The following is a 19233-nucleotide window of genomic DNA, read 5'->3' on the forward strand; positions in this document are numbered from 1 at the left end:
GTCATAGGATAAGGCCCTAACCCAATAAGATTAGTGGCTTTAGAGAAGAGAAAGAGAGAAAGATCTCTCTCTCCTCCACGTGAGGACACAGTGATAAGGCAGCCATCTACAAGCCGGGAAGACAACTCTAACCAGGAACAAAATTGGTTAGAATTTTGATCTTGGGACTTCCCAGCCTCCTGTTGTTTAAGCCACCCAGTCTATGATATTTGTTACAGCAGTCTGATTGACTAATCCATGTATAAAAATTGCATTCTTAGAACAAGAAAAAGAGAAATGGAAAAGTCAAGCAGAAGATGTGAAATAAAATGTGTAAAACGTTTCCCTTGATGATTTAGGTCCAGAGCTGAGGAGTTATTTAGATATCTTTTGTATTTGTGTAGTATTTAGTAAAATATCAAATTTTAATGAAATAATAGAGTTTGGGGGACTGGTGTCAAAAAGCAAATAGCAACTCAATTTTCCTCCTAGAACAGGATATATTAAACACATTATCCAACCACATCAAAAATGTATAATTTTTGTACACAGGTCAAGACCACTACTCTCTTCAGTCTATGTTTGGTAGGTGATAGGGACATACCATTGCTGTTGAGTCCATGCAGGTGGTGTACCTGGAATTGTGCAGTACACAGGCTATACAGACATACACAGGTTGGCATCATTTGGAAGAGAAACAATGAACTTTTTAGATTAAAGCTCCCCCTTTTTGCAATCAAGAAAGCAAGTTGCTAATGAATAGGCATTTTTAGGCATCTTGAGAAAGAAGAAAGGATTGTGAGCAGATATGCGGTAGCCCTGTTTTATGGGTCTTGACAGGGTCTAGCCTGAGTGAACTTGCTGTACAGATTTTTGTGGACTTCCGAATGGATACTTGGAAAAGGCCGGTTTTAAAGTAGTATACAAAGTGAAAAAACTGAATTCACAAGGTTTTCCACAAGGAACAGCTTGGAGGAGAAACAGAGGGGATGCCCAGCCAAGATCAGCAATGCATGGGGCCTGGTAGTAAAAAACAAAAACAAAACCCTCTGTTGAGAGCTCAAGGTTAGGTGACTCCACTTCCTTCCAGTCTTACCAGCTGAGAGACCCTGAAATTAGTCATGTCTCACCCAGGAAAGCACAAAAGCCTCTAGGCTTAGTTGCAATCAACAAGGGTTCCCCACTAACAGGGGAAAAAACAAGTCCAAGTGCAGTTCATTTCACTGGGAAATACAGCTGTTAACTACTCTTTTACCACAAATACACTTCTACATCTAGGAAATGCCTTCAGCAGTTTCTTTATCACCGCCATGCCAGGTCAGGAATCTCGTTGACTCAGTCATGTAGCTGGGAGAAGGTCTCTATGGTTTTCACTTTATTTTTTATTTTTGGTTGATTCTTATTAAGTACCATGTTGAAACCTTAGCTCATTTTTCTCTGCTTACCCATTGCTTTGTCATATGATATATAATACTAGTGTTCAGAATTTCTTCTCTAACATCTTCTGGGGGTGTGTGGGAGGATTCGTCATTCAGCCCTAAAGAACACAATGTCAAAAAGGAGTCTGAGGCTGAAACTGAAATCTTTTTTGTCAAAGGAAATAAGTTTCTCAATGCCAGCTGGTGAACATAATTGGTTCTCTAGTGGCATTATTCACAGCGTTTCCCTCTGTGTCTCTCTCTCTCTCTTTCTCTTTAGATAACTTCCATCTTGCTTGTTAAAAGCAGAGGATATTTCAGAGAATTGGAATTCATTAGTCTTCCTAACAGAGGGAGTCTATTTAGATCTAAATTGGTGGTTAGCAAATATATAGATAATTCCTGCACATTCTTATTTCTCTTTCCCAGTCCCGGAGACTATAGAAACAGATGCCTCAGCGTCTGGCTGGGAGGCTGTACTCAGTGTACTGGAATACAAAGGTATCTGGGATTCTGAATTGACAAAACCCAATAGAAACAAATTGAAACTTTCACTGTTGAGTAGATTATCTCTATAATCAGATTTCCCTAAGGTTCTCATAATACCCAGAAATTCTAAGATGAGACTGTAATCTTTCATAGAAACAGAACAAGAGGAAGAACATTATAATGAAAGCGAGGTGCTATGATGAAAACTGGGCTGGAAGCTCTTTCTCCAAACAAAAGTTGCCAGCAGTTCAGCTGCCGGTAGATGCATCCAACAAGTTATCTATTCACATTGGGAGTGTCCTTGTCTGAGCTGAATCTGTGCGTGATCTGATCAAGTCCTTCAAACCTGGCCTTGCCAGTGGAATGAACTTTAGGTTTAGCCCAACTGAACGTCATAAAGACATTTGCCAAGCATATTAGTCATAAAAGCAATCCTAGAATTTGTAGTTATACATTGTAATTAATTAGTTTGTTAGGCAAACATCTATCCACTATCTTTGAAGTAAGATATATTGTGTTGCCCGGCAGGTGTGGCTCAGTGGTTGAGCGTCAACCTATGAACCTGGAGGTCATGGATTCCATTACCAGTAAGGGCACATGCCCAGGCTGTAGGCTTGATCCCTGGTGGGGGGCATGCAAGAGGCAGCGATCAGTGATTCTCTCTCATCATTGATGTTTCTCTCTCTCTCCCTCCCCCATCCTCTCTGAAATCAATACAAATATATTTGAATTTTAAAAAAGATATAGTGTTGCATATTGGGGGAAATATGAGTAAGAAAGTCCTTCCCTCAAGTAGCTTATTAATAAATTAGGGTATGTAACATTTTAACAACTATGTGCATTGAGAAATACACAGACTTCAGTGGATTTAAAGAAAGGAGACACTGCTGTCAGCTTGGAGAATTGAGGGGAAATTACACTAGGAGCTAAGATTTGAAGGACTATACTATTCTGCAGATGGAGAATGAAAAGAAAGACATTTCATGGAGAAAATAGCAGAATGAATGGCATACAAACAGGAAACAACAAGGGGTTCAGTTGCAATGTAGTCTTGAGCACATGTAGATGATAAAGTTAAGACAGCAGATAGGGATAAAAATAGAGGAAAGGGATATAAGGGAAGTTTACCATGCCCAATAATATGATATGTCTAACTATTCTAGTAAAAATTAATATATTCCACAACAGTGGAGAAAAACACACCTTTGAAAAAATAATGGTGTTCTCCTTAGTTGCCATAAGGAATCTGGTTTCATTTTTCTTATTAAGGTAGGAAGAAAGAGTTAGGTAAAAGTTTTCAATTTGATATGGTTGTCCTAAGGGGAAATCCTATATAATAAAAGGCTAATATGCAAATCGACTGAACAGCAGAATGACCGGTCACTATGATGCACACTGACCATCAGGGGGCAGATGCTCAACACAGGAGCTGCCCCTGGTGGTCAGTGCGCTCCCACAGGGGGAGCGCTGCTCAGCCAGAAGCTGGGCTGACAGCTGGCTAGCGCAGCGGCGATGGGTATTTATGTAAAAACCATACTCCTTTTCTATATTTACCTCCAAAAAGCCTCAAAAGGAAAGTCTGAGCAATTTTACTCTATATGAATCAATTTAAAAAGTAGGAGGAAGAGAGATCTAGAAGGTAGTCTTAATCCCGTACTCAAGGCTGGTTATTCCTCTGCCCCGAGGTTTCACATCACATGGTTCACATCATGTGTCTATTCAAATCATGCTTTTTTCATTGTATGGTGTCTGATAATAACCCACTGACAACTAAGCAGCAAGGACTAATATTTCTCAAGTAGGTAAGGATATAGCCCCAGGAAATAGTTTCCAAAATTCTAGTTCAATATCCAATTAGGAAAGATATTTAAAGAAGTTTTCTGTTGGAGTTTGTGTAACAGGAGGCCTTTGGGAGCAGAGGTGGGTGTTTCCTGGCATTTAATTAAACAACATTTTCTAGGATCTTAGATCCAGTACTTTCACTAGTGTGAATGAGAAAATAAAGCTAGGAAAAGTAAAATTGGTTGCTAAAAGGTGGATTTTTTTATTAGTTTAGCTTTCCTGTTTGTAAAGAAATAATGACTACAGGGGTATATAAGCTGGAGGAAAATATTCTATAATAACTTGCATCAGGCAAAAATAATCATTTAAACCCTGTTATAACATATCCATTATACTTTTAGTTTCAAATTATTTTTATCAATTGCAATGTCTAATTCTTAATCAGAAAATCAGAGTCTGTAATACATAGCATAGCAGTCAGATATTTACATAGAAACCACCTCCATGGGTTCCTCAAAAGCTTAAATATGGAACTGCCTTATGATCCAGTGTTTCCACTCCTGGGTATATAGCCAAAGAGGCCCCAAACACTAATTTGAAAGAATATATGCAAATATATGCCATATGTTCATTGTAGCATTATTTACAATAGCCAAGATAGGGAAGCAACCTAAGTGCCCATCAGTAGACAAGTGGGTTGACCTAGAGGGCATTATGCTAAGTGAAATAAGTCAGACAGAGAAAGACAAATACCATATGATTTCACTCATATGTGGAATCTAAAGAGAAAAATAAACAAACAAGCAGAACAGAAAAAGACTCATAGAGAACAGACTGATGGTTGCCTAAGGAGAGGAAGGCTGTTGGGGGTAAAAAAGGTGAAGAGATTGAGAAGAACAAATTGGTAGTTAGGGAATAGTCACAGGGTTGTAAGACTACAGCATAGGGAATATAGTCATTAATATTGTAATAACTATGTATGGTGTCAGGTGGGTATTTGAAATATTGGGACGACCTCTTTGTAAAGTATATGGTTGTCTAACCACTATGCTGTTACACCTGAAACTAATACAAAATAACATTGAATGTAAACTGTAATTGAAAAATAAAATTTAAAGAAAAGAGAGAAAAACACTTCCATTAAAATAATTTAAAGAGGAATTATTGTTATTTTAACTTAATTCAATATAAGTACATTAAAACAATAACACTGAATTGTGAGGCATATTATGTATGTAAATGTAAAATTGAGGGCAAAAGTAGTACCAAGGATGGGGAGCAGGTAAATGGAATTTTACTGCTGTAAGACTCGTACATTTTATGTGAAATGTAATAACATTAATTCTAAGTACATTATATTAAGTGAATAATGGATCTGGAACTCTGTAAGCCAACATTGGAAAATAAAACAATATAAAGAAGAGTACTAAAAGGCCAATAGAAGAACTAAAATTGAATATTAAAATTTTTAAATTTACCTAAAATAAGGTTGAATATGAGAAAAAGAAGAACATAAAACAAAACAGATGGGACAACTAGAAAACAAATAACAAGATGGCATTGGTAAATGGATGAAACACTTCAATAAAAATGCATAGATTGACGATTTAAAAAAGCAATAACCTGGACTACTGCTTGGTTACAGGAATGAACTATTGATACGCACAACAGCTTCGAAGAACAGTAAGGGAATTAGACTGAATGAACAAACTCAGTCTTGAAGGTTACATACTGAGTGGTTCCATTATAATAGTCTTGAAAATATAGTTATAAAGAGAGAAAATATTGACTGGTTGCCAGTGGTTAAGGATTGGGAGGAGAAAGGGCCGGGGCTGGGAAGGAGCAGTACCAGGAAGCCCTGTGGTGGCGACGGCATAGCTTGAAGTGGTGGTGATGGTGACTACACTATGATAAAATTACATAGAAGCACACACACCAATTTGAATACATGTAAAACTAGAGAAACCTGAATGAGCTCTGTGGATTGCACAAATGTTATTTTTCTAGTATTGACACTCTACTATATTAATGCAAGATGTTAATATTGGGAGACATTGGGTGAAGGATGCACAAAACCTCCCTGTAAATTGATTTACAACTTCCTATAAATTTATAATTATTTCAAAATAAAAAGTTGGGAAAAAATCAAGACCCACTACATGCTGTCACCAAGAAATGACTTCGAATATGACACAGCAAGACTGAAAATAAAAGAATGGCAATATACACGGTGGGGCAAAAGTAGGTTTTTAGTTGTTCATATGGAAAAAGACATGCAGGTTATGATTATTACAATAGCTTTATTAACTCTGTGTTTCATGTACTCACAACTGTAAACCTAATTTTGCCTATCCCTGTATATACCATGCAAAAGTTAGCGTAAGAAAACTTGAAGAAAAAAGAATATTACCAGAGATGAAGAGGGGCATTTCATAATGATCAATGGGTCTGTTCGTCAAGAATACATGAAACCCTATATGTGTATGCACCCATGGACCCAGCAGACAATAGACAAACCACAATTATAGCTGGAGATTTTAACGTTCCTCACTATAAAATTAATGGAACAACAACAAAAATTTTTAAAAGTTAGAAGAGACTTTAACAATGCTATCAAACATATTTATTAAATTGATTTTTATAGAACAGTATATCCTTTTATTCAGCACTGTACTGAAAGTTCAAGCCAATGCAATAGGCAATAATAAAAGGAAAGGTTTAAAAAGCAGAAATAAAGAAGTGAAACTATCTCTATTCACAGACAACATGGCCTTCTACGTAGAACATCTGAAAGAATCTACCAAAAAGCCTCTGAAACTAATAAGATATGGTAGGATCATAGGATCCAAGGCCAAAATGTACAAATCAATTGTTGGGGTTTTTGTTTTGTTTTGTTTTGTTTTGTTTTGTTTTGTTTGTATGCTAGCAACAAATGGAGACTCCATTTAAAATACCATTCATAATAGCATTAAAAATATAAACTACTTATGGATAAACTTAACCAAATATGTACAAAACACTGAAAACTACAAAATATTACTAGGAGAAATCAAAGAAGAACTAAACAAATGAAGAGATACTAGTACACTGTATTCATGGATTGAAGACTATTAAGATGTGAATTCCCCTCAAATTGATCTGTAGATTTAATGTAATCCCAATAGAAATACTATCAGGTTTCTTTCCACTAGAAATTGATGAATTGATTCTAAAGTTTATATGGAAATACAAAGGATGTAGAAGAGTCAAAAGAGTTTTGAAACAGAAGAACAAGGTTGGAAGACACACTACCTGATTTTATGATTTCTGGAATGCTACGGTAATTGACAGTGTACTAGTGTAAGGAGGAACATATTGAACAGTTGTACAGAATACAGGACAGAAATAGACCCAAAGTACATATAAACAATGCTTGTAACTCAATAAGATAATAAGCAACCCTATTTTAAAAATGGGTAAAAGATTTTAACAAATACTTTACCCACCAAAACACACAATTGGCAAATTAGCTCACAAAAAGATGCTCAATATCATTCGTCTGTAGTCAAATGAAAGTTAAAAACCACATGAGCCACCACTACAAATCTACTAGAAAGGCTAAAATGTTAAAAGACTGACAACATCAAATGCTGGTCATCATGTGAGGAACTGAAACTCTAATACATTGCAGGTGGATTGTAAAATGATACAGTCACTTTGGAAAACAGTTAGCAGACCTTTATGCAGTTAAATATAGACTTATCATACAACGCAGCAATCCCATACCTAAGTATTTATCCAACAGAAGTGAAAACATATGCAAATGTTTATAGTGGCTATATTCATAATAGGCACAAGTTGGAAGCAGCCCACATATCCAACAACTGTTAAATAGATAAACAAATCGCAGTACATCTGTACAGTGGAATACTACCGTTGATATATGCAATAACACAACATGGACGAATCTCAATAGCATTATGCCAAGTGAAAGAAGCCAAAAACAAAGTGGAAAATGCCGTATGATTTAATTTACACAGCATTCTGGAAAGGCAACATTATAATGAGAAAAACAGCTCAGTCACTTCCAGGGACTGAGGATAGAAGGAAGAGATTTGCTTAAGAAAGATGAGTTTCACTTTGTGTAATTTATACCTCAGTTCTAAATGTTTCAAAATTTTGTAAGATGCAACAAAAGAAGTGGTTAGAGGAAAAATTATAACTTTAAATGCAAAATTAGAAAAGAAAAAGGATCAAAATCAATAAGTTTCTACTTTAAAAACAACTAGATGAAGAAAAATTAAATGCAAAAGAAAAAAAGATATGAGCAGATATCAATGAAAAAAATAAATAAAAATTGATAAACCTTTGGAAATACTGGCCAAAGAAAAATAAGAGAAAACACAAATTACTGATATGAGAAATGTAAAAGACAATATCACCATGGACACTAAAAGAATAAAAAAGCAATATCATAGCCCAGGCTGGTTGGTTGGAGCATTGTTCCATACACCACAAGGTGGCAGTTCGATTCTGGTCAGGGCACATACCCCAGTGATGGCTTCAATCCCTGGTTAGAATGTATGCAGGAGGCAACCAATCGATGTCTCCCTCTCTCTCTCTCTCACATCATTTGTGTGTGTGTGTGTGTGTGTGTGTGTGTGTGTCTTTGTCTCTCCCCCTCCTTTAAAAATCAATGGAAAAAATCAATTCTTCCTTAAATATCTCTGTAGATCCCACATCATGTTAAACAAACTCTAAGCAGGGTGTGTGTTTTTTAAATGTTTAAATAGAAATGGATGGCGGCTTCTCTCTGAAGCACACCCACACCTTTCTCCTTCCCCAGGCTCCTTCTGTCTGCCTTTCTTTTTCTTAAGTTTCAAAGGTCCTTCCTTTGCCTCTATAACTTGTTTCCTGAGGCCACACAGCCCAGCTGGCTCACCTTTTCTACCTCTGTGACTTTCTAAATAAAATTTTTCTCTTATAATTTGAGTTCTTTGGCTCTGAATTCTTTCTTTGCTGAATATATATGGAAAGAGAGAGAGGGAGTGTGTTAGACAAGATGACTATAAAATGTATGAAGAAATACTAAGGTCATAAGAGCCAAACTATCTTAAAAACAAAGAACAAACTCCAAGGACTTATATTATCTGATTTCAAGAGAAATACAAAACAAAAACCCCCCACAAAAACAACATCAAAAACCTTGACCCATTCCTCATAGCATCACAAAAATTAATTCTCAATAGATCATAGAACTAAATCTAAGGAGCTAAAAACTATAAACCTTCTGGAAGAAAATATTTTCGTGAACTTGGAGTAACAAAGGTTTCTTGGTACCTGAAAGCACTAACCATAAATAAATAATTGATAGAAATAGACTTCACTAAATTAAAAATTTCTGTTTGTCATAAGACCCATTAAGGGATGAGTCAATGAGCTGCAGACTGGGACTAAACATTCACAGTACATATATGACAAAGAACTTGTGTCCAGAATATGTAAACAACTCCAATAAATCCTACATAATAAAAGCCTAATATGCACGTGTCCAACTGTTTGACTGTTCGACCAGTCACTATGACATGCACTGACCACTAGGTGGCAGACACTCCAAATGGTAGGTTACTTGCTGCTGAGGTCTGGCCAATCGGGACTGAGCGTGATGGCTGGACATGTCCTGGAGCCCTCCTGCAGTCCCTCCCCAACCCCCATCATGCTCTGGTGGAGTCCCTCGGCCTGGCCTGCACCCTCTCACAATCTGGGACCCTGCAGGGGATGTCGGAGAGCTGGTTGTGATCTGATCCTTACAGGCGAGGCCAAAGGACCCCACTGGTACATGAATCCATGTACCAGGCCTCTAGTCTATAATAAAAAGACCAATAGCCAAATAAAAATAAGGAAAATACTTAAATAGATGCTTTACAAAGAAGCTATGTAAGTAGCCAATAAGCACATGAAAAAGAGCCCCAAATCATTAGCTGTCAAGGAAATGTAAAGTAAAACCACAATAATATACCACCACATCCTACCAGAGTAGCTAAAAGTTAAAAGTTATAGTATCAAATGTTGATGAGGATGTGGAGCAATGGGAACGCTCAGTGCTGACTGGTCGGAGAGTAAACTGACAACCATTTTGTAAATCAGCCTGGCAGTTTCTCAGTTATTCCCTTCTAGGTTTAACCTAAGAGAAATGAAAACATATGAACGCAAAAGACGTGTACAGGAATGTTCATACCAGCTTCATTAATAATATCCTAAAACTGGAAACAACCCAAATGCTTATCAACAGAAGAGTACATACATACATCATGGTATAGCCATAGCCAAATACTGCTTAACAACAACATGAGTAAACCTCAAAAACATTACACTCAAGGAAAAATCCAGACACAATAGATCAGCGGTTCTCAACCTGTGGGTCGAGACCCCTTTGGGGGTCGAACGACCCTTTCACAGGGGTGGCCTAAGACCATCGGAAAACACATATATAATTACATATTGTTTTTGTGATTAATCACTATGCTTTAATTATGTTCAATTTGTAACAATGAAAATACATCCTGCATATCAGATATTTAGATTACGATTCATAACAGTAGCAAAATTATAGTTATGAAGTAGCAACAAAAATAATTTTATGGTTGGGGGTCACCACAACATGAGGAACTGTATTAAAGGGTCTCAGCATTTAGGAAGGTTGAAAACCACTGCAATAGATGAATAAAATTTCATTCATATGATGTTCTAAATATGGCAAAAATAATCTATGATGAAAGAAATCAGAACAGTGGTTGTTTCTATGGATGGAGGGAATGGGGATTGACTGGGAAGGAAATGAGGGATCTTTCTGGGGTGATGAAAATGTTTGATAATTGGAAATACCGAAGATGGCGGCATAGGTAAACACCGCAGACTGCTGCCGCAAACAACCACTTCAAAAATACAACTAAAAGACGGAACGGACATCACCCAGAACCACAGGAAGGCTGGCTGAGGAGAGACTCTTCAACTAGAAGGAAAAATAACAGCACACCGAGGCTCAGAGGAGGCGCAGTGTGGAAAAAACTCAGGTGCGGAGGTGCGCGCGCAAAGCGGGCTGGTGGCTGAGAGCGCGGTTGTCGTTTTCGGTCAGGGGGGAGTCTCAGACTCTGAGCTCCAGATACGGGCGAATCGCTGGGGACTCGGACCCAAACGGGAGAAGCGGGAGTGTCTGGCATCAGTTGGAAGGCAGCTTTCCCTCCGAGGTTTGCAGCGGTTCCGGGGGTTCTGAGAAGCAGAGCCTCTGGGAACAGGACTGAGGGCACCATAACGGCTCCCTCCGCCCGCCCTGTTGAGCCCGCCCCGCCCAAGCCCTGCGCAGAGCCATTTGCCGGATAGCCTCAGGCAAAGGCTAGATTAGCACCTCCCCAGAGGACAGAAGTTTTCCGCGGCAGACACAGCTGATTCACACAGCCAGTCGGCCTGGTGGTCAAATCCCTCTAGTATTAACTACAACAATCAAGGCTCAACTAGAACAAGACTGCGCACAAAGACCACTAGGGGGTGCACCAAGAAAGCATAAAAAATGCGGAGACAAAAAAACATGACAGAAATGGAGGATATAGAGCTAAAAATCGCAATTTTGAGGGCTTGCAAAAATGTGCTAGAAGCTGTCAATAAACTTGAGGAGAGAGTCACGAAAACTAATGAGACCCTCGATGCTATGATAAAGAACCAACTAGAAATTAAGCATACACGGACTGAAATAAAGAATATTATACAGACACCCAATAGCAGACCAGAGGAGCGCAAGAATCAAGTCAAAGATTTGAAATGCGAAGAAGCAAAAAACACCCAACCGGAAAAGCAAAATGAAAAAAGAATCCGAAAATACGAAGATAGTGTAAGGAGCCTCTGGGACAGCTTCAAGCGTACCAACATCAGAATAATAGGGGTGCCAGAAGATGAGAGACAGCAAGATATTGAAAACCTATTTGAAGAAATAATGGCAGAAAACTTCCCCCACCTGGTGAAAGAAATGGACTTACAGGTCCAAGAAGCGCAGAGAACCCCAAACAAAAGGAATCCAAAGAGGACCACACCAAGACTGTAACCTGAACAATAAAGATTTAATAAAAAAAAAAGGGGAAAAAAAAAGAAAATGTTTGATAATTGATAGGTATGGATTATATGGGTGCACACAGTTATCAAACCTCATTGAATTGTACACTTAAGATCTATGCATTTCAATATATGTATCTTATACATCAATTAGAAAAAAATAGTTTTGAGAAGTAAATTGAAAAAAACCATTAAACTACTTTAACAAAACAAGCTCAATAAAAGTCTGCTTATAAGAGAAATCAATGTATGGTGCCAGAGGGGTACTAGACTTATCAGGGTGGATCACTTCATAAGGTACACGAATGTCTAATCACTATGGTGTACACTTGAAAATAATTTAACATTGAGTGTCAACTGTATTGAAAACATAAATTAAAATAAGAGAAAAATAAATCTGGGACCTACTGGTATTGAAGACTTTGTAATTAAGAAAAAAAAGAAAGAGCCAAGCTGGAGTGGCTCAGTGGTTGAACATCAACCTATGAACCAAGAGGTCACGGTTCAATTCCCTGTCAGGGCACATGCCTGGGTTGCAGGCTCCATGCCCAGTAGGGGGCATGCAGGAGATAGTTGATCAATGATTCTCGCTCATCATTGATGTTTCTATCTCTCTCTCCCTCTCCCTTCCTCTCTGAAATCAATAAAAAAAATGTTGGTTTAAAAAAAAAAAAGGAGAAAGAGGAAGCAAAAATAATCATCAAGACCATCATTTATTCACATGATTTTTTCTCATGTTATTCCCACAAAAACCCATTTTTCAGATATGGTAGGAAAAACATGCTTTAATAAACAAATCTTCTCCCACCAGCCTTAGCAAAAACCTTAAGGATAAGGCCCCTTATACACTCAACACCAAAGCACCTTTTTCTCTTTTTAAATTTTCAGGCAATATTATCACTAAGAAATGTGAACCACGGGGCGGGGTTGGAATACCTATTACCATTCTTTGTTTCAGCAATACTCATAAAATATGCACCAGATCTATGACCAGAATTCTTGAAACATCTTATTCTGTGAAATACATATTACTAGATTATCTGCCCCCTCACGTGTAAGTTGGGGGCTAGAAAGCATGATTTTCCTAATAAATATTACACCTCATGCTCACTGCAAAACTGAGCCTAGCACAACCCCCCTACCATTTCAACTAAGAGTCTCAAGAACAAAACAATATTCCTAAGCTCCTGTGAAAACAGCAAGTCCCTTCACACCGGGGCAGCAGGAACAGGGAAGGGTAGGTGGTCCTTACCACATCCAGGACCGCACGGACAAACACGTCCAGGTAGACAGTGGTGGCCTCCGTCCAGTCGTGAACTGGTCTCACGTCCTTCTGATACCTCTGCAGTAGCTGCTTGGTGAGATGGTACAGAGCAGAATTCCTGGGATGAGGTGTATCTATGGCTAGGATTCCTGAACAAGAAAACGATCATTGTGAAGTTGAAAATCAGAGGAACTCAGCATCTTTAGGAGAGTTCAGACTATTCCAAACTCCTAGCAGAATATAGCCTCGGCTCACCCCGATCAGCCTAAGTCCACAGCCGGCTGGTAGTTTTTTTGGCAGACAGTTTTAAACAACTGATGTCAGTAAGCTGATGGCCTCTGTGCCCAATAGAGAAATCTCATTGCAAAGATAAATAAATCAACTCCATCTTCAAGGAAGCCAAGCTGCACCCACAATTTCAGTTTTAAGCAATCGTGCATCTTGGAGACCATTCCTTTCCTTGCTCCTGTACCGCCTCTTCCTGTACATGAGACAACCTTCCTGTACACTTAGCCAAAACTGAACTTTCCCCTCAGGATTTTCTTTTGATTTTCCATTTTTAATTCAACAGTTAAAATAGAAAACCCAGGCAAAAACATGGACCAACCAATGAACCCAAAGAGCTGTGTGGGTTTCTAAATAATGGGATTAATGAGATTCCAATTCCTTTCTCCTAAAAAAGAAATCACTTTTCTCACTCGGTCTGTCTTTAAATAAAATGCACTTGTCAGAAAATGAGATCTTCATTTGGGGAAATTCTCTCTAGTTCCAGGGAGCACCCATTTCCTACGGCCCAGGAATCTTGATTTGTGGAGGAGCAGGGATTGGTGTTGGGGGAGGGGAGTCCAGGGGAAAAGAAGCAAGAGAAATGAGCATCAACAATTGGAGGTGACAAATTTGTGAGGGTTTTCTCTGAATTGCAGAAAGATATTTTGTTCACAAGCTTTGCCAGCCCTCGGGGGATTCAAAGCCTCGCTAAGTCATTGGACTGAAGCAAATTGCGCGCCTCCTGCCACAGCGCGTGAGTGAAATCTATCTGCAGTGTCCTGCCTGTGAATTCGCGGGCGCTCAGTGGTTTTGATGGCTATTTTGATGAGCTGCCGAAGGTGTTCAGGATCCAGCAGGAAACTGTAAATGAGATATCTTCTCCCTGCGCGACAATCCTGTTTATACCCATTTCTCTATGAATGATGTCATGTCACTTGCAGCCACAGGCAGCAATTTCTATGATTTATCAATGTCATTGTGACCAAAATGCTAACGACGACGCTGGAGGTGCAATTCCAGACTCCTCGCGGGCAGTGGAATATTCACTTTCATTACCCGCGGAACTGGGAGCCTAATGAGAATATTAACTTCCTAACTGCTCACCTGAGAGGAGCCTGGAGTGGCCTGAGCTATTCAGGCGCGCAGGCCCAGGTGCGTGGCTCGCATCAGGCATCATGTTTAGGGTGTTTGGTGAACTCTGATTGTCAAAGAATGTGCTGTGGCTCTCTCCACCTGAAGCCATCTCTTGCTGGCGTACCCCAGGGGACGGAAGTCAGAAGCACAGAGGCAAGCTGGTCTGGTGCTTTCCCTGCGAACTCTGCTGTGGGCGACCTCACTTTTACCTCGCTCGGAAGCTCCCAATTCCAGTCCCAGTTGGGGAAATACTGAAATCGCATGTTTCAACACAGTCAACTGCCCGAGACAGAATTAAAACAGTTCTGAGAAATGAGCGTGTGTTCCCTACACCCTCTGCTCACAAAGACTCAGCTTCCCCGCTACTGTCTTTTCTAGGAGGCAATCGACAGGCCCCCTTGGATAAACACATATTTCCCAGAGCATGTCAAGGTCTTTGGGTAACAAGAGCAAATTCTGGAAGCCAGAACTAGGAACAAAAGAGAAACGAGCGTTGATAGGAGAAACAGAAGAAGCAAAAGGAAGCGGGCTTACATAAACTGTAAGAGGAAAGAGTTCTTTGTTTAAAATGGGAAGAAATAATAAATTACATTTCTATGATGGATGCAAATTTGCCTGAGGAGAAAGATCTATAACAGGAGGGAGATTAAGGATCTAAGTGACCGTTAATTAACAGTAAATTATGCCCCTTGAAAGCTAATGTGACATTCACACGAGCGCTAAACGACTCACAGTGAAGTGATGTTTCAACAGACACTGATGGACTCTCTTGGCAGACACCGAGCAGAGTGCTCCTAGCACCGCCTCCCAACAACCAGCTTCAAATAACTCACTCAAGATCGCGGGAAGGGGGAATGTGATAGGAACTGAGATATGAAACACTTTTAGGTGAAGAGAGGGGTTTTTTTTTTAAAGATAAGAATACAGTAGAATAATTCCTTTGTTTTCCTTATTTGAACGAGTTTCTCTGACACACACCTATCTTACAGTGTTCTGCATTTTGATTAAAAGAGCTATTCTGGCTTCAGTGAGTATACCACCTTTAGGATTCTGCAAGGTATACATACATCTGAAGGGGTGACAAGGAAATAGAGGTTTAGGCATGTGGTTCCATGGAACACCTAATACTGATTGAATATCTGCATATGTCAGGCACTAGGCTAAAGGCGCTTTCCATGAATTCTCTCATTTAACATCTGCCACAGCCTGTGAGACAGATATTCTCCAGCCCCAGGCGTCACGATTATTACAGGTGAAGGGCTACGGCCTTGGTGACGTTAGTACCACCTGCGGTCATACAGCTTGCAAGCAAAGAGGCTGGGATTTAACCACAACTGATCTGTGGCCCAGCTTCCTGAAAATATTAGCCACCCCGGTGAGTAGCCTTTGCAAAGAGAGACGGATGAATTGCATTGTACACTGTTTGGCAGAAACAGCCCCCTGTAATTTTTTGCGAATGTGTTTTCAGGCCAATCATAGCTTCTGTTTGCGTTGCACCTTCCAGTTCACCATGCTGCCTTGTCTGATCTTCATGAACATACAAACTAAATCGTTAACTTGCAGGAAAACTGAATTTCTAAGAGATTAACTGACTCGCCAGGGTCACCTGGCTGGCGAGGAGCGGCGCAGGAACTAACCGGCTCTCTTTATCCGTCTGCCCAGCACACCGCCTCCAGCAGCAGCCGTGAGGTGGCGGCCGGTTCAGTGATCTCATATTTACAAATCCTCTTGATACTAACCCGTTAGAATTCCCGAGGGTGGATTTTTCTGCAACTAATGTGCTCAGTAGGATTTATGCTCAAGCACAGATTACTAGACACTGTTACAACACCTTTGTCTGCAACATTTAGAACAAAAATCAAGCATAATACAAAACATTAGGAAGAGACGTTGTTAAGAAGAATTTCTTCTGTTTTCTTACCTTCATTTTTCTGTTTTATCTTAGTTTAATGCTCATAATTATTTTCTGCTAAGAAACCCATTTGGCATTTAATGAAATTTCCTCTGTTTTCATTTTTATAATTAAGATAGGCTTTTATCCTTTAAGTTCAATAATCAGGATTTTTATACTTTAATGATAAGTGGCTACTTTTTGTCTCCACTGAATAAAAAAATCATTTCCGGCTTCTTGACTACCGAATTCTTTCCTCATCTCCATAATTGACTCATTCCACTTCCAGTTATATTTTAAAACATGGAAATTCAGATATGGGCTCTAGGAGAACCCTCAAGAAAGGGGGCTATTGGGAAATAGCAGCATAAAGATAAATTCTTTATTTGTGCATGTTTCCTAAGAATCAGTTGTGTCCTAACTAAAATGGCTTAATCCAGTAGAGTTAATACTGGCACCATGGATGTTCAGTTCCAAAATTTTGGGGGGGAAAATACGTTAGCTTCTAAGAGGAGTTGTTTCCTAACCTTAAGAGGAATTGTGCACCCAAAACATGTGAGCTGACAGCGTGCGTCTTTGGACACAGACTCGCCTGCACAGACTGTGTGGGTGGATGGAAGCCCCTGAAACCAAAATGGTCTTCAGGCGTCTGTAGCCACAATGCGTCCAAGGGCCTCTCTCTCTGGGTTACGAAAAGCTTATGATGACGCCAAGACTATTTTGGATAATAAAAATGTTCGCTTCAGACACAAAAGCAAACCTGAGAAAGAACGCCCCACACGCTCCATGGAAACTGCAGCAGAGAGAGGGGTCCTAGGACAGCAGAGATGCGGCAAACAGGGCACCCAGAGGCCACGCTCGCTCCGTGGGAACGCCTGGCCGTGGGGCCCTGTGTGGGCACGTGTCTGTAACTGCAGGAGCAGGGTCTCCATGGAGCTTCACAGGACCGGCCTGTGACAGATTAGGTAGTCACATGGCACAAGTAGAAAACATTGTCTCTAGTTCCTCAGAGTTAGTGTCCGCCCTGTTAAATCCCCAGAGGACTCACCTGACGCAGCCACCAGGATGAAGGGCCACAGAGGAGCCATCGCACTTGCCAGGAATGGCACTCGGTCCTGCCTAGCGGGCTCCTCTCCACTGGGCTGCTCTCTGCTGCTGTCCCTGCTGCTGCTACTTTGCAAACACCGAATGGAAACCAGAGGCAGTACCAGCACCACAGAAATGTTTTGGAACTGGTGCCATCCCGATAGTCCTGAACTTCTCCGCTCGGTTCTGCCCCAGGATCCAATCACGGCCAGCGCTGCCATTCCGCCCCCCACCCCCCCACAGGAGGTTTCTAAGTGAATAATGAAATCTAAGAGGAGCCCCTGAGGACGGGAAATTCCACACTAATATGATTTCCTTGGCAGCCTTTACCTAAGCCAATGCTCTTGCTAACATTCAGGACACTAATCTCGTTAATAACTGAGACCCAAATCGCCGTTCCAAATATGCAGTAACATCTTCAGCCTTCGCAAGGTTATCGGCCCTCGGAGCGAGTGGAAACCGGTGCTGCCTCCCGAAGAACAGCTGCTGACATGCAGAGTGAAGGGCCTTTTGTTTTCCCTAAGCCCCTCTCACGAAGAGAGACGTTGGTTTTGGTAAGGGGGAGTGCTTTCTAAATTCCCATTGCCCACAATCCAGAAAGTAACTATGTAAGAGAGGGCGGTCTAGGTGTAGTGGACATGAGAACTGCTGAAGTTCAACATCATTCAATAAATTTTTTCTTCACTTTTTGATTGAGTGCCCATTATCTCTTCATTATTTAAAAAAAGCTGCATAATTCTATATAATATCTCTATCTTCCAGTAGTAGACTCCTAGATGCTCTAGAAACAAATACTGCATTTCATACCATTTTTCCAAAGCTGCCTTCTTTTTACTATAAATGAGATTGTAGAGGCACAAATGTGAGATATGTTTTTACAAGCAAATTGGGGTGGTGGTGGGGGCGGGATATACCTGGTATACCTGATCCCTGTTCTCCTAAGTATTCAGTCCCTTTGTTTAGAATCCTTGGAGTTCTCTTCCTAATTTTCATTTACCAATAAAATGGAGCCCGATGGGTTTCCTCCTGTTGGTGAAGACTTACAAATATGGAAAAGGAGAAAGCTAGGATGACCCCTGTGGTGTTGTCAGTTTGGGGCAGAACAGTGTGAACTCAGGGTTTTCAGTATATGTAGCTCAATATAGAAATAAATACAAATGTAAATGTGTGTGTACACATGCTCATATACACATAGCCCAATGAGTACAGCTAGTCCCCAGATCTTAGTTTCTAAATACCATATCACCTAAAAGGAAGAAATGGAGAAACGACGGATGCCAGGGCTGAGAAGGGGATGGTAGAAGAGCCTAGAATATTTTGTTGTATCATAAAGTAAAGAAATGCTAAAGGGATGATGGGGGCATGATAAAAGGACATAGGAGCCAACTTGAAGGGGCTCCCAATTGCCAAGTCTGGGACATTTCAAGCATCAAAATCAATAATGATGGTGAAAAATCATAATGCGCTAAATAAGTAATAATCCACAAGTCCACACTGATTTAAGTAAATAAGTAAATGGAAAGAAAGGAAGGCTTTTCCTTAAATTAGAATGCCAACTAATAAGTGTAGAAGGAATGATGGATCTTCATAGTAATAATTCACTCAAGAAACACCAATAATAAAAATTAGTCGGGGAAAGTTTGATGAGGAACAGAACATTTACCCAAGACAGTAATTACAAAGATTGGGGGGGGGGAGGGGGCGGGGATCTTCCAGTGGAGAAATCTGGCAGGCAGTACCTTAATCAAGTGATGAAAATGAACTTCACCAGTCGTGGGAATGGTGTGCCACGAGGTAGGAGGAATGGAGAAGACACAGCTGCACTTCCGTTCTCCTGCTAA

The 19233-nt window shown here is 40.1% G+C and overlaps 1 protein-coding gene across 1 annotated transcript in view; it reads right to left on the reverse strand.

Moving 5' to 3' along the window:
• The window catches only part of HTR3A (5-hydroxytryptamine (serotonin) receptor 3A, ionotropic), a 70390-nt gene extending 52996 nt beyond the window's left edge, over positions 1-17394 (reverse strand). The window contains exons 1-2 of the mRNA XM_014540066.1: positions 17355-17394; positions 13003-13163 (exon numbers count right to left, since the gene is read on the reverse strand). Of these exons, the coding sequence (XP_014395552.1) occupies positions 13003-13163; positions 17355-17394 (201 nt within the window). The remainder of the gene's footprint in view (positions 1-13002; positions 13164-17354) is intronic.
• Between the last annotated feature and the right edge of the window lie 1839 nt (positions 17395-19233).

This window comes from Myotis brandtii, unplaced genomic scaffold, assembly GCF_000412655.1.
Source record: "Myotis brandtii unplaced genomic scaffold, ASM41265v1 scaffold105, whole genome shotgun sequence".
In the NCBI taxonomy this organism is placed as follows: domain Eukaryota; kingdom Metazoa; phylum Chordata; class Mammalia; order Chiroptera; family Vespertilionidae; genus Myotis; species Myotis brandtii.